The 16,065-nt window shown below is 44.2% G+C and overlaps 2 protein-coding genes across 4 annotated transcripts; one reads left to right on the forward strand and one right to left on the reverse strand.

The window, feature by feature from the left end:
* The first annotated feature begins 4,020 nt into the window (after nt 1-4,020).
* LOC120676481 (probable glycerol-3-phosphate acyltransferase 3) lies at nt 4,021-7,230 on the forward strand. Its single transcript, XM_039957786.1, has 2 exons — nt 4,021-4,852; nt 6,280-7,230. The coding sequence occupies exons 1-2, from the start codon at nt 4,124-4,126 to the stop codon at nt 7,159-7,161; spliced, it is 1,611 nt and encodes a 536-aa protein (XP_039813720.1). The 5' UTR covers nt 4,021-4,123; the 3' UTR covers nt 7,162-7,230.
* Nucleotides 7,231-7,517: 287 nt separating this feature from the next.
* LOC120676456 (GPI ethanolamine phosphate transferase 3-like) lies at nt 7,518-13,885 on the reverse strand. 3 transcript variants are annotated; one of them, XM_039957723.1, is made up of 21 exons: nt 13,561-13,868; nt 13,445-13,479; nt 13,252-13,373; nt 13,022-13,111; nt 12,788-12,907; nt 12,598-12,681; nt 12,430-12,507; nt 12,169-12,294; nt 12,013-12,102; nt 11,475-11,510; nt 11,347-11,402; nt 11,006-11,153; nt 10,453-10,909; nt 10,278-10,369; nt 9,636-10,188; nt 9,392-9,515; nt 9,049-9,090; nt 8,787-8,955; nt 8,398-8,481; nt 8,188-8,290; nt 7,518-7,750 (listed from the first exon to the last, which is right to left on the reverse strand). In XM_039957723.1, exons 1-20 carry the CDS (start codon nt 13,809-13,811, stop codon nt 8,195-8,197), a joined length of 2,853 nt encoding a protein of 950 aa, XP_039813657.1. In that variant the 5' UTR covers nt 13,812-13,868; the 3' UTR covers nt 7,518-7,750; nt 8,188-8,194. The 3 variants fall into 3 exon arrangements, with proteins under 3 accessions (XP_039813657.1, XP_039813656.1, XP_039813658.1); XM_039957722.1 differs by lacking the exon at nt 7,518-7,750 and having other exon boundaries at nt 7,972-8,290; nt 13,561-13,885; XM_039957724.1 differs by lacking the exon at nt 7,518-7,750 and having other exon boundaries at nt 7,972-8,290; nt 8,398-8,453.
* Nucleotides 13,886-16,065: the final 2,180 nt, after the last annotated feature.

The raw sequence follows: 16,065 nt of genomic DNA on the forward strand, positions 1-16,065 counted from the left end.
CGCGCAGGGACCCACGCACCCGCGGCCTTCGCGGGGCGGCACGAGGCGGCAGCGGCGCAGCAGAACAGAGGCGGCGGCGGCTTGCGGCGGCGGCGGTGGTGGCGCGGTGGTGGCGTGGCCATGCCGGCCAGGGCAAGGCCAGGCGGCGGCGCTGCGGGCGGAGAAAGCACCAGCGCGACCAGGCGGTGTCGGCGCGCGCGGTGGCGCGGCCCTGAGCCGCGCGGGCTCTGCCCGCGGCGTGCGGCGGCGGGAGCAGAGCGGCCGACGGCGGCGCGGCATGTTCCCGGCGGCGGCGGCGCGGAAATCAAATGGGGAAGAGGTCGGGGAGCACGAGAGCGGCATGGAGAAGCTCACCGAGGGCTTAGTTTGCGCGAAGGAGGGCCGGAGGTGGGAGCTCGACGGAGAGGGGCGAAGCTCGACAGAGATCGGCAATGGCGGCCGCGGTCTGGAGCTCGATTCGGCCAGGGTAGGGGCTCGGCCGAGCTCGTGGATGGTCGGAGTGGGTGCGGGGCGAGGTCACGCGGCTCTGGGCGCGAGGAAACGAGGCGAGGGTGGCAAGGGTGGTCGGCGCAGAGCTCGGCGGCGGCTCAAGCTCGTCTCTGCGCGACGCGAGCGCGAGGAAGGAGAAGGTAACGAACTGAACGGGAAGCTTCCAGGGCGTTCGCGAGGAGAAGAGCGGCGTCGGGGCGCGATGGCCGACGTGTGGAGGCTCGCCGCCGGCCACAGTCGCCGGTATGGCGTCGGGGCTGCACAGTACCGAGCACAGGAGAGGAACAATGCACCCATTGAATTAATTTGACTCGAGTTTGACCCGATTTTGACCACCTAAAACTCAAAATTTGATATGGGAACATGAAATTTGGTCAAAATAAAAGTTGTAGAGGAAAAGAAGATCTACAACTTTCGTTTTGGGCGAAAGTTGATTTGGAGCTCGGATCATTGAGAAAAATGTAGCCGAACACGGCTAAGACAAAGATTAAAGCGCAGACTCGGTTATCTCTAATGACACGCTTAAGCCAGGATTAGCGATTAAACACGTGGTTAGCGAGTACGATTAACACAGGGGTGTTACACTCGAGCTCGGACCCGAGCCCTCCTCTACGGCGACGGCGGCGGCTACGGCGGCTGGGGTTGGCCGGCGACGGGGACGCCATGGGCGAGCTTGAGCTCGGCTAGCGCGGCTCCTCCGACGTCGTACCCCAGTGGCGGTACTGGGGCATGGCGTTCCAGACGGCATAGCGTGCCCACTGCGGACAACCTGAGACGGAGGCGAGGCGGTGCGGTAGGCCCCGGTGGGCCCCGAGGCGGCGCGTCCGCGGGAGGTTGTTGCAGCAAATCCACGGGCCGCGTCTGGCATCCCTCCCCACGGAACAGAACACGTGTCGCTCCACGAGCAGCGGAGTGCTCCCAGGGCTCCCCCTCCACGCTGTATAGAAGTTAGAGTATTAGATAGCAGAGCAGCTTCTAGGATATTCATAGCTACCCCACGTGCCAACAAGAAATGTTTAGGAATACTAATTATCACTCATGGTAGACTGATCACCCCTGTACAGACCTTTTTCTATTAATCATATCCCATTTAGGATTAAGGATTAAGATCAATCTTTGACCGTATGATGAGACAATTAGCTACGTAGTTACACAATGCTTGTAGCTATTTCTATATATTTTGGTTGCTAAGTATCTGTATATACAAATACAATTTACAGAAAGCGAACAAGAAGGAACTTCTAGGGAACCAACTTGAACCCGAGTTGAACCTTAACAACTCAGGCAAGATCCTTGATCATGTTTCTAGTAATTTAATATCAAATTAAATTACTTCACATTGCTTGCATTCAATATTATTTTGCACAAAGGTTCTCAGTATCAATATATGTTTTTTGTGTTTGGTTTTGTGATTGTGAAGGGTTCTTAGTTGGTAATTGTAAAAAAATCAGAGTTGACCAATATTCAACAAGAGCACGGGATTTGAGGACATAAGAAGATATGATGATGAAAGAACACCTCCCAGTGGGCCACAAATGAAGAAGTAAGTGCGTGCACTTATTGGCTATTTGAAGACTATATATCTTATGCCTAGGCATGTACAACAGTTAGACATCAGCCGTCTATATAAGTCCACGTAAGCAAAATGAGCTAATATGATCATCATTAAATGAGGAAAGAGTGTATTGTTGTATACTATCTCGTCTACTGCTCTAGCTCAGGCTTCCATGCAAAATAACATCAAATAGAGTACGTATATTACATAGACAGCTAAATAGATAATAAATGTCTAAACTGTTATAAAGCAGTCTATTTAGCTGTCTGTGTATGTCAAATAGACAACAGCTGTCTAAACTGTTGTACATGCCTTAGCAGTCATGATTTTATCAGCACTGTCTTAATGAAACTTGAAATTGTACCTTTTCTTTGTTGAGCAGCTTGTGGGAATTCCAATCATCGATATGCCTGATTACATTCTGATATGCCTGATTACATTCTGAAATATCTGGAATTTTCTCCTTTTACTCACATTGCACGGTGTGTGGGAAAGACCTCCTGCTAATAACCTCCCTCAGACCCCGCACAGTGCGGGAGCCTACGGTACTTGGTACGTCCTTTTTACCTGCCACCACTTCCAAGTCCATCTGCAGTGGGTGAAGATGCGTTGCCATCTCGATGTGCCATTCCTGATGCCTGATTATATTCTGAAATCTCTGGACTTTTCTCTTTTTACCTGCCTGCAAGTACCGGAGCATGAGCTGGTTCCAAACGTTTCTCTTCCAAGTTGTTGTGGCTGTCATGGACAATAGAGGAATGAAAATGATTCATGTCAATCGTGTTGAGCAAACACAGTGTGTTTTTCACTTTCTGTGAAATGAAATATAGAGAGCTGGTATTGATGTGTACATGCTAGAAATTTATTGAGAAATAATTGTTGCTTACATGGATTGTACAGATATATGTAAGCTTGTTTTGTTGAAATTAGCTATATGTGCAAATTCTGATAAGCTTGTTTTGTTGAAATTAGCTATATGTGCAAATTCTGATTGTGCGGTTGAATTTGAAATGTTAGTTATAAATTGTTAATTTGTGTATTGGATTTCATTTTTTTTAAAAAAGTTCAGTTGGATTTCCCTGTGTGGCAACCGACAAGAAAAATACTTTGTCCCTGTCAGGGATAAATTAATAACACCAATGGGGAGGTGACAAGGAAATTCGATTTCCCTGTCGAGAATGCCCTACAAGAAAATTGATTATCAACAGATTCTTTAACCTGACATATCCAATTTTTCTTGTGAGTCACCACTTAGGGAAATCCTGTCAAGGAAATTATTTCTATTAGTAAACCGACAGGCAATTGTATTTTCTCTGTCATTTTATCCCTATTGGGATTTGCCTGTCCGATTACAGTCAGAAATAATTTTCCTGGCGGTTTTCCCCTATATCTCTGACGGTTTCTTGCACACAAAAGGAAATTTCGGTTTTCAGTAGTGGATATATGATCGTCTACATTTGCGTCTGTACTACATTTTGCAAAAAAAAAGTTGATGCTGACTTATGGAAAGTTTGAGGTCTCTCAAACACATACATGACAAGTCAAAGAACCAGCATAACTGGCAACGATAACCAGCGAACTAATTCTTCATTGACCAGATATCACTGTCACAGTACACACACTCAAGATCGCCTTTACCTCAACCTGCAGCTCCTAAATGCTCCAATCAGCCAACCTTGAAAACTTACCATCCCTCTACTACATGCATCATTTCGCAACAAATAGACCGGCTAGAACAGGTGTCTATCCACCTCGCAAATGCTAGTCAATTTATCATCAAATGCGTTTGCACTTAATTTTTCCAGCTATCATGTCATCAGAAAATTGCAGGTCGTTTCAATTACGACACGGTCTGCAACATAAGTTAACACCAGCAGTAGCATCAACAGAATTAGCCATGCTAGCAACAAAGAGCTAGCACAAACCACTTATAAATAGGCCAGCGCTCCCCTTGTGGCTCCCAAGCAGATGCGAACGCCCATCGAAGCGAGAGGACAAGTACATGCACCACCTAGACAGAGACGACTAGGGCGCCCCGAGCTAGCTAGGCAAGAGGTAGCTACTCGGCCGGCCACGGCCATGAAGCTTTTGTCACTGTCCAAGCCAGTCCTCTCCTTGTTCTTCCTCCTCCTGAGGAAGCTCGCCGGACGACACCACCGCGGCCGGATGGCGACGACGACGAAGCCGAGGCCCCCGCCGCCGCCGCTGCCGGGTTTGGACAGGCTACATGGCCAGACCCTGGTCGTCGACGTAGAGGCGTGGATCCTGCGCCCGCCGGTGTGCGCCTTCCCGTACTTCATGCTCGTCGCCATCGAGGCCGGCGGGTTCCTCCGCGGGCTCCTCCTGCTGCTTCTCTACCCACTGCTGTGCCTCCTCGGCGACGGCGCGCGGGCGAGGGCCATGGCCACGGTGGCGCTCGTCGGCCTGGAGGAGGAGGAGGTCGCCAGGGTCGGCCGGGCGGTGCTGCCCAAGTTCTTCCTGGAGGCCGCGGCCGACGAGGGCGTGGCGGCAGTGCAGGCGGCCGCGCGGGTGGTGGCGGTGAGCGCGACGTTCCCGAGGGTGATGCTGGACGGGTTCTTGAGGGAGTACGTCGGCGTGGACGCCGTCGTGGGGCCGGAGGTGAGGTCGGTCGGCGGGGTCCTCGCCGGGCTGGTGGACGAGGAGGACGCAACCGAGATGGCGGTGAAGAGGCTCCAGCCCCTGTTCGGCGCCGAGGTGAAGGCGGCGGGAAAGAATGGCGCCGTGGGGCTCGTCGGAGCGGCGAGCCGCGGTAGGGTGCACTACCTTTTCTCCCCTTACTATTGCAAGGTGAGAGCATACGTCGCCTACCTCTCATAGTCTAGTTATTATATTACGCCCTTAATCGCCTAGTTTATTTATTTGAATGGTGAAAAGGGAGAAGACAAAAGTTAACATTTTGATATATGCGATGTTACTGTTCTTATCATACATAAAAGCCTAGCTACTTTAGGTTTGCCCTAATTCAAACATTTTAAACTTTGTACATCAGCATTTTAAATTTTTATATCGATTGGCAACTCCATCTTCATATATTATGAAAGTACTTTTTTATAATGAATCTAGTAATATCAATTTTATGTTCCTAATAAAAAAATTAGGTATCAATTATCAAGTTGAACAAAATTTAACTTAGAACGAACATATTTTAGGTCTGGTTTTCTTACGGTTGGATGATGTTTGGCGAGCTTGCAGGCTCGAGGTTTGCTGAACTTATTTTCTTACAAAAAGTTTTACTGAACTTCAGAAAGGTTTTTATCTCATAAATATATATATTAGCCAGCAACCCCTATATATCATAGTGATATTGAGCATCTCAGGAAGACATTAGAGCATCTTCAAGAGACTGTATATCTTTCCTAGCTTACAGGAATAGAGATTTTGGTGAGAAAACGCCCTCCAACAGCCTTTTCAATTGGATATCTAAATATAAACATCTTCTATTCCGGATTTCTCGCTATCCAAAGATAGAGAGCGAAAATGACTCTCTAGACTACATACAAGATATAGAAAAGTTGTTGGAAACTACAAGGATATAGAAAATAAACTTTACTCAAATGACTCTCTAAATGATGATTTAGATAGTAGATTTGAGAAAAGCTCTTCGAGATGCTTGTATAAGTACATACGTAACCATCTTTCATTTGGTTCCAAGCCTTAATACCTTTATACGTTAATGGTTGACAGTATGTAGTCAATCAGGTTCACTCGAAATGACGTACAATAAAATTGCAGCCACATCACTTATACTTTATGTTGACGCGAGTTCTTATCACATCGGCAAAGGTCAATTTTAAGCATACCAATAAGGACGGCATTTGCAGTTGCTACTGAAAAGTGAAAAGTACGTATTTGCTTCTATAGTGTACGGCATCAGTGCACGTATTTGGAAATAATTAATGGTGCCTCTATAGTGTATTATTTAATTATTTGCTTGGCCCAACAATATAATGGACCCAAGCATATATAGAGACATATGAAATTTACTCAATGTGCATTAATTATCGGCATTCAATTAAGATGTTCCTCGCCGAATTAGTGAAAAAAAGAAGAGCAGGCTCCGTTTTTCTTTTAATTAGAATTAGCAGGCTCATTTTAGATTCGTGTCTCCCAAACTTGGACAAGTGCAGCTAGCTAACACCGTGCTGATCCTTCCAGACGGCACACGCCAGCGCCCTTGACATTACGTGCAACGTGCATCCTCTCTGTCCCTGCAGGAAACTTTCGCTGTGAGCGAGGCCGACACGCGGGGATGGCGACCGCTGCCGCGGGACAGGTACCCGAGGCCCCTCGTCTTCCACGACGGCCGCCTCGCCTTCGCGCCGACGCCGCCGGCCGCGCTCGCCATGTACACCTTCCTCCCCTTCGGCCTCGCGCTCGTCGTCTTCCGCTCCATCGCCTTCTCCTTCCTCCCGTACCGCGTCTGCTTCCCCGTGGGCGCGCTCACCGGCATGCACTACCGCCTCGTGGCCGGCCGCGTCCCCGGCGGCTGCACGCGCCCAGGCGCAGGCGCAGGCGCCGGCGGCGGCGGGCGCCTGTACGTGTGCAACCACCGCACGCTGCTGGACCCGGTCGTCGTGGCGGCGGCGCTCGGGCAGCCGGTGACGGCGGTGACGTACAGCCTGAGCCCGGTGTCGGAGCTGCTGGCGCCGATCCGCACGGCGCGGCTGACGCGGGACCGGGAGGAGGACCGGCGCAACATGGCGGCGGCGCTGGCGCGCGGCGACCTGGTGGTGTGCCCCGAGGGGACGACGTGCCGGGAGGAGTACCTGCTCCGGCTCAGCCCGCTCTTCGCCGAGCTCGGCGTCGACGTGCACCCCGTGGCGCTGGACACGCGCGTCGGCATGTTCTACGGCACGTCCACTAAGCCGGGGGCCAAGTGGATGGACCCCTTCTACTTCATGATGAACCCGAGGCCGGCGTACCGGGTGGAGTTCCTGCCGCGCGCCGCCGCGTCGCGCGGCGGCAGCATCGACGTGGCCAACCGGGTGCAGCGCGAGCTCGGCAGGGCGCTGGGGTTCGAGCTCACAGGGCTCACCAGGAAGGACAAGTACATGACGCTCGCCGGCAACGAAGGCGTCGTGCCGGCGGCGCCCTAAATTAAATTAAACCACTCACATTATTCATCTGCTAAGCACGTAATACTACTCTGGTTGAGGACTTCTCTATGCACACGGTTATTATGATCAAGTGGTCTGTGAAAAAAAATATATTTATGCGTGTAAAAGTGTATATTTTGCATGCCAAGAGTTCTCGAGTAGCCATCGCCATGCTTACGTAAAATTCATCAACCAATTCAAAAGCTTTAGTAAAAACAAAGGGGATTTGGAATTGCTATCAGCTATGACAAGTGCAGGGAACTACAACGACGCACACTCGGCGATTTGGAATTGCTATCAGCTATCCAAGTGCAACAGGAAATAGACACATATCTATTTTGCCAATGGGCAAACAATTGTTGGAAAGAACTCGGATTGCATCTTCTCTGCTTGTTCGTCAAAAAAAAAATCAAGCACAAACAAACAGAAAACAAATTACCTTGATTGATCTAAACTAAAAGTATGTGGTTTTGTTACAATCACAACAGGGGGGGGGGGGGGGGGGAGGCAGCTCCAGCTGCAACGGATTGAGATTTGAGACATAATATCAGTTCTGTGCCATCAATTAGCAGTCCAACTTGCGAAGTAAGGCTACCTCCAACGGTGCCCTCTATATGGCCCCCCACCCCACGTACGGGGAGCTTTGGGGGGAAATCCAATCCAACGGTTCCCCCCAAAGCTCTCCTTATATAAGGGGGGAGTTGAAACTCCCTCCATATATAGGGTGAGTTTCAACTCCCCCTATATCTCTAATCACACCGTTTCTTTATAATATTAATCTCGTTTAAGCCCCGTAATATGATGATAATGTGTATTATGACAGTATAAATACTGTATGATTTTTTTAAATTCAAAAACGATAAATAAATAGTTAGTTAATGAGTGATAGTATATAGAAGGAATAGATATGGGGGGAATGGTTGGAGAGGAGTTATAGGGAGAGGAATCTTTTAGAGGGAGGTAGTAAAATATAGTAAATAGTACGTTTGGGGGAGTTGGATGGGGGGATGGTTGGAGATAGCCTAAAGCAGCATCAGTTGTAGTAGAGAGATGCCAAACAGATTAACAAGTCTGTCAGGAGAAGCCCAATCACATCAAATACGTATTTTGGAGCAAACAAACCCCAAACCTGCAAGTTTGACCAATAAATTATCATGTCACATGCTTGACAGCAACTACAAAGCAGAAATACAAAAGGCTAAGGTGATCTGTTCGATAAGGGGGAGCAATAGTTACCATTAAGTGCCGCCTTTGAATAGTAACGCATATGATTGTCATTGTAGCAGTGATTGCTGTAACAAGACCATACATCAAAAACACCTAGGTTTGACAAAAAAAAATGTTAGCCTGTTAGGTGTGATGTGATCAAAGCACCATACAGCAGGTATAGATCCATAGGGAAAGTTACATGGGTGCATGAATATACTCTTCGAGTACACAGTGAAAATTGGGGACCTTCAATGTAGTTTTTCTTTGTTTAACTGTTCAGTAATTCAAATTTCGCATCAATATGCACACTCACAAAGTGGATTACGTACTCCTTCATTTCTTGAATTTGTACCTCAAACCTCTTTCAGAACATACACAGTTTTTCTTGATTGTACGAGTAGCCATATATATAGTACCTGAGTTACATTGTTGAGAATGACGTCCTTCAGCCCGTCATCCTTGGATGTGGTATTGTACCACACCATGGCAATAAATGGAAGGCTTAGAATTGGCAGGATATGAGAAACACCAAAGGTGTCGATAGAAAGTAGAAGGCCTTGTCGAATGATATGGAAATGATCAAAACTGTGCATTGAAGTATAACAAACATCAGTTCATGTAATGCAAGGAATATTTTTTTTTTCTGGCAGTCACACAGTGGAACACAATCACACTTACCCGATGAAAGCTGCACCATATCGGAGGCCATCAAATGTACACCTGTAATTTACTTTTTACATTAGCAATGGTGAATCTCTAGCCACCTCATCGACATCAGTCAAACCAGAAATTCCCAGCAATATGCATATTAGCATAGAAAATAACGTGTGCACTCTATAGATCAGTGAACAAAATGTGTTAGGTATGTCAAGTACTATAGTGTTTATGTCTTCACATATATGCATATAAAAATTTCTTTCATAAAGAAAGGCAAGAAAACAGCATGAAACATTTTTTCCCCGAGGTGAGGCGCAACCCCATTTCCAGTCAACAACAGAAATATAAAAGACATGAAACTTACCAGTGACCTGTTAGATAAAATAAACAAACTGCAAGAAAGCTCCACTGGATCACCGAAACAGGGTCAGCAACAGAAAGTCCCGACTCTCTCTGACATTTCTGCTGTAACTTTATGATACACCAAGCTACAGAATAGAGATGGCAACAGAAAAATTAGTTGTAAGAATGTCAAGTGATTCCACATTATCTTCTGTCATGCAAAGTTGTAAATTTTCGAATTGAGCATAAAGTGATTCACATAGTACCTCCTGTCATGCATATTAATGCCACAAATGGGCCTTGCTTTCCCAACAGGACCAAGATAGTTGGACTCCAAGAACATAGCATGACAACTGCTAAAATAGTTATCCTTTTATTCATCTTCAAATGATCACTTGTGCTAAATATCCTATAAAGCACAGAAATAGCTAGTGATAGACCTCCAATAGCATAAACAAAGCGAGGAGCTAAACTTCTTCCGAACTCTTGAACAATTCCAGCATGAGAAAACAATGCAGTCTCTGAAGCCCAATGAAACGCTATAGATACATAACTAACTATTGTTCCGCACCAAACAAAGTACTTCAAGAAGCTCTGACAGATTGCATGGGATAGGCACTTCAATATAATGTAAGCCACAAAGGCAAGAGATATGATGGGTAATATCTCCAAGAGGATGTTGCAAGAATTAGCACCAAAGATTTTACAAATGGTGCTCACAGAGTGATCCTTTGTAATTGCTGGGGCAGGCAGTTGTTTTGACATCCCAATCTCAATTCCAAACCGTGCAAAAATATTGAGAAGAAGAAAAACTAAGTTCTGCAGATTAATAGAGTGAAGGATGTTAGAAGATGATTGCACCAAAGAATAAATAAAATAATAAAGAATTTAAGTACAGGAATACTAACTTCTACGCTGAATTTCCCTTTCACCATTGAGTGCCACACACTGGTGATACAGCTTGTGGCCAAAAGAAAATTTGCAACTCTACCTTCTGCCACTGGGTAACAGAAAAAAAAACTAAGAATCAACAGATATACATAGATTGAAATGTGTACAGTACAATTAGTTTATCTGACTCACATATATAGCTGTTTGATAAGAAACTAGCTGCCCGAATTGCAACTAAAGCAAAAGCAAAGACAAGTTTACGAATGATGATTGAACTGGCGCTCTTCTGATCTGAAGGTTGACATATGGTGTTCAGCTTTACAAGCGTATATGCTTGAATGATAACTGACAATATCATAAGCAAAAGACCAATGGCCATCGACCATAAATCAAACTCAGTCCAAGCAGAGCGAGCAAGCTTTGCAAAATTCTGCAAGAAGTCAGTGTATGCATCAATTTGCTGCAGCAGAACTGAACCTTTCCCTTCCTTAAGTTTTTCTTGACTACCCGTCTCTGATGAACAAGTAAATCTCAGAGAAGCTGACCAATTTGCCTGAGCTCTTGAATACAGGTTTGTGATATATTGCAGGTCTTCTGATGGAAATCCAATAACAGAAGCAGCAGAATATTGATCAATGTATCTTTTTACCTACAAGGTAAGTTGAATGTCAAAGAGAATATCCACATACCTACATCAACTGAACAAGGGATGTTGAGGAAAACTAGAAATGCAGCTTCATACTACCTGCCAACAATTTACACAGAGAACTTCAGCATATCTCCTCATCCATGCTTCTAGATCATTCTGCGATGTACAAGCATCGGTACCCATCGTTTGATTAACCCATGTCCCGGTACTCAAGGCATACAACTCTGGGTTTACACGTCCAATGCTATGTAAGAAACAGGAAACCTATTTAGCAGCTAGTGGATGAGATAAACAATCATCAAAGGATGAAGGAACAGCAGCAGAAGCATGTAAAGAAGAGAAGGCAGACAAACAAAGGATACGTGGCAGTTACAATCAAGCAAAAACATTGACTGACAGCTAAGACGTGGAGAAAGCACCAAGTTAAAACTACAGACCTTCCAAAGGGAAAGGGTATGCCAAGAAGTGCTGATATAGTCGCTGCAAAATCAAGCTGAAACCAAGAGAATAAGCAACACCAAATATAACTAAACACTCACATGGGAGAGTGCAAATAAATCCTGACCTGCTGCATAGTGCTGATGCACAGCTCTTCCCCGTGCTGGATTTTAATTCATCAACCAAAAGGAAATGAATTTGTGGTGTTAGTATTTATGTCGCTGCAAATACAAATAGAAGCAAGGAACCCGACTGATATGAATATCTTAAAATTAACAGATACATTAACATAAGAAGCTGCTGCATTTATTTTCTATTCCAAAAGATATACAGTGCAAGGAATTAATACTCCCTCCGTTTTTAAATGTATGACTTTTAGGATGATCAACTCCCCCTTTCCTTTACAAGGCTGAAAGCATGTGTTAATAATGTTTCATCAGGGACACTATATGCCACCCACCCAAATGCAATGCTAAATGATTATACAGATAAGCAGAATGACCTATACTGAATGCTATTTTTTAAATCTTGTCCATAAAATAAAACTTCAGCTTTACTATTTGATCCTCATAATTATTTATAATATTAACCTGACTAAGAATCCTTCTATTGGCAAAAATTAAAAGAACATATGATTTACAGGTGCAAATGGGATTGAAATATACCAGGTCAACATTGCACGAACTATGATCAAGAACAGACAAGACTGCATCTGGTGGGGCCTTTGGACTCCACGCAAAAAGCGATGTCTCAACCTACATTTAACACAGGATTAGCTATGGATTTTCATATACTTTGCAGCAAAACACAAGGCAGATCACCTCTTCAGCGGTTCCCCCTCCATGGTCACCATTCAGGGTTTGACCATGATCACCCATTACCAAAAGCAAAGTATTCTCATGGGTGCCACCAGGTTTGGATAGACTTCTCAAGGTGTGAATAACACCCTGTAGAAAATAAGAATGGATTGCACAACATCCAGAAACTTGGAATATGAATGTGAAGAGCATATGTAAGGTAATGCTAAATGACTCCTAAAAAGTACAGGAAGAAAAGAATATTATATGCATGAGCGTACTGACCTCCAGGATCTTATTGTATTGCTCCAACTTCTGGATCATCGGGGTTGAGTCAACACCAAATATATGCCCTGCATGGTCCTAAACAAAGTTGATCTCACAAGCTTCCAGCTCAAAACAGGAAAGGATGAAAAATGGCAGGTTAGGACATATTGAATCATAATAACTTACCACACCAAGAAAATGTGCAATAAGAACATCCCAATCATTATTGTGAAGAGATGGAAGCAAGTGATCAATTACACCATTATCTACCTGATACAATCACGATTGATAATTAATCAAGCTTAAAGGGAAGATAGGTAAAAGAATTAAGAAGTACATCAAAAAGGAAGTGCAAGAATTTGATAGGAATTCATACTGTGTCAAGGTCTTTAACGTTAAAGGAAGGATACGGGAATGACTTGTTGAAGTGTTCAGGGTACAGTTGTATCCATGTATCATCCCCCATCATAACTACTCTCTTTCCATTTTTAACCAACTGATTGATCAGAAAGAAACAGACAGCACAGCACCATCATGGCTACTAATCCAGCATGAGCTATAGACAGATAAGACCAAGTCAGTACTAAATTGAACGTGGGGTGAGATGAACCTGATGCATTATATTATCTTCTACTATTGCAGGAGCACCAAAGCTATTGCCAACATCGATAAAGGTAGGGAGACCACCCGTGGTGAGAGCCTGAGTATAGAATTTTTGCAACAATTCTGTTAAAACCATGAAGTACCATTTTGGATCACATCACATTGTAATATTTGCATATGAGATAACAGCATTTCCAGGAGAAGCTCTATCTCATGATATTTGAATGCCACAGTCACCTTCAGGCGCTGGAGGCTTGTGGTTGGTGGATCAGCAAGTGCTTTGAAGATCCTTGCTGACGTCTTTTCACTGGCAGCAAGCTTCTGCAAGACCTGCAGCTTGTCCATCCATGGATGCTTTTCTGCAGAAAATCTCTCAGTTAACTAACAATTAGAGTACAGCATCGGAGTTTGGCAGCTCGGAGTTACGCACCTGGAAAGAAGGTACTCGGCGCCACGAAATCGAACCTGCGAGGTAACAAATTGCACAACTGCATAAGTTAGAAACACGACCAGGGATGTGGATGATGAGGGATCCAAACAGGTCACCTGAGCGCGTCGAGCACGACTATAACGAGGCGGTCGACGGCGGGCGGTGGCCAGGAGGTGCACCCGGCGGAGACGTCGCCCTGCGGTGGGCGGTCGTCGCGGCTGCTGTGGAGGTCCAGCTCGGTGCGGGTGAGGAGGAAGCCACGGGTGAAGAGGTAGACTGCCAGCGAGTGGAACGCGAGGATCGCTACGAACACCAGCGGCCAGCTAAGGAGCCGAGAACGTCGGCGGTGGCTCGCCGGCGGCGACATCGCCTCCGATTTCGATCTGGCGGGCGGCAGGGCGCTACGGTGATGGTCTGATGGATGGAGGGCAAAGTGGGCCTCCGCTTGTTAAGCCCGCGGCTGCTGTCGTGGAGAAGATGGGTCCATTCTTCCCGGAGTCATGGGCTGGTCCTTCGTACAGCTGAAAGCCCGCTCTTGTGCCTTGGCCCAGTTTAAATATATATATTTTTTAAAAAGTCTACTTTGCCTTTCTTAACTATTGCAAAAGTCTAATTTTCTCCCTCCACTGCAAAACCGCATGTCCACCCTCCCCCAATAATCAAAACTGTTTGGTTTACATCCCTCAATGGTTTTATAGGCAGTTTTACATTTATTTTCCTACATTTTCTCCCTTATCTCTTTTTACGCTCAATTGAGGTAGTAAATGTCGTTCGAAAATCATAAAAATTGGCATAATGGTAGAGGAGAGTAGGAAGAACCCAATTTTGCAAAGTTGAACCTAAAACAATTTGAAACTTAAAATTTCAAAAAAAAGAAAGAATTGAGAATTTATTGAATTTTTAAAGCATCAAGCTGAGCTCCATCTTGGACAAAATTTGAATTGTATGACACATATTAGAGGTAAATAACTAGGGAATTTTTGTGAGTATAAGTTCTACAGCAAGATTTATTGTGAAGGGTCAAATTTGAGCCAAATTTATAATTTTATTTATATTAACATAATTTAAAATATACTCAAGAATTTGCGTATGTATAAATCAAATATGCAAATAAATAAAAAGAATTATATTTGGCTTAAATTTGACCCTTTCTAAGAAGCTTAAAATTTTTCTACAGAACCTATCCTCGGCAAAATTCTTTAACTATGCACATCTAATATGTATCACACAATTCAAATTTTGTCAAAGATGGAGCTCATTTTGATGCTTTTAAAATTCAATGAAGCTTGAATTATTTATTTCTTCATATTTTCAAATTTCAATTTTGTTTGAGTTCAACTTTAAAAAGTTACAAAATTGTGTTCTCTGTACTCTTCTCTACCAACATGCCAATTAATATGATTTTTTATCCATGTTTGTTATCTCAATTGAGTGAAAAAAAAAGAGAGAGAAAATCTATGAAAAAAATGTAAAAACCACTTATAAAACTTGCGAGGGAGGTAAAACAAATGGTTTTGATAGTTTGGGGAGGCTGGATACACGATTTTGTAGTTGAAGGAGAAAAATCAGACTTTTGCGATAGTTGAAGGAGGTAAAGTAGACTTTTTTTCTTAAAAAAATGCCCAATTTGCCTCTCTCAACTATCAAATATAGCAAAAGTCTTATTTTCTCGTAAATATTAAGAGTCACACGTGGCAGTCAAACCATCACATATGACGGAACAATTTCTTTAGTCATATGTGATAGTGGTAGGAAAGAATGGGGCAAGCAAGAGCTACCTATGGATGGTATCGGTTGGGGTTGGGGCGGCTGGAGAAGAGCCGGTGAAAGCATCTAGGCCCATCGTGGATTTTGGAGTATTGATTGACAACACGATTAAAAGACTAATTTATTTGCATGAGATTATGAGCAGGAATTTAATTGAGAAATTTGTATGAAATGAGATGGCTTATGTATTGCAAGCAAGAGTGTTTATCCCATTGGTATTATATATATACGTGACAAGCATAACAAGAAAGGAAAGATAGAGCAAGGTATTCATGGTTAATATAAAGTCTCTAATATTTGTGAAGGCTTGTTCGATTTATAATGGGACTCAAAATGACAAGTAAAGGTTTTGTGAATGAGATGTGATATGCTTATGCATAATCTCAAATATGAAAGAACTTGTCATTTGTGATGAATGTTGTTTACAAAAGAAGCAAGTAAGGTAAAATGAATGAGACATGAACATATGCATATATGTGGAGTCTCAAATATGAAAGAATTTGTCATTTGTGATAAATGGTGATTAACAAGAGAAGCAAGCAAGAAAAAAGTGAATGAGACATGAATTTATGTAAGATAACATCTCAAATTGGAAAGCTTGTATATGAGATTGAATTGAGAATTCAAATTGATAAAAAAAAGATTTCATGCATGACATAAATCAACATGAGTTCAAGATGGACGGCTAGGATAAAGATAGAGGACCGAGAGGCGTGTTTCAAGAGGCTACGCAAGCGACGGCTTGGGGGAGCAAAGAAACCAATATGGGTCAAAGGCCGGAGATCCTAGAGTCATAGAGAGCTCTATGTTGAAAAGTGTCATTATTCAAGTGAAGAAGGTGACTTGTGAATCAA

This window comes from Panicum virgatum, chromosome 5N (assembly GCF_016808335.1).
Source record: "Panicum virgatum strain AP13 chromosome 5N, P.virgatum_v5, whole genome shotgun sequence".
In the NCBI taxonomy this organism is placed as follows: Eukaryota; Viridiplantae; Streptophyta; class Magnoliopsida; order Poales; family Poaceae; genus Panicum; species Panicum virgatum.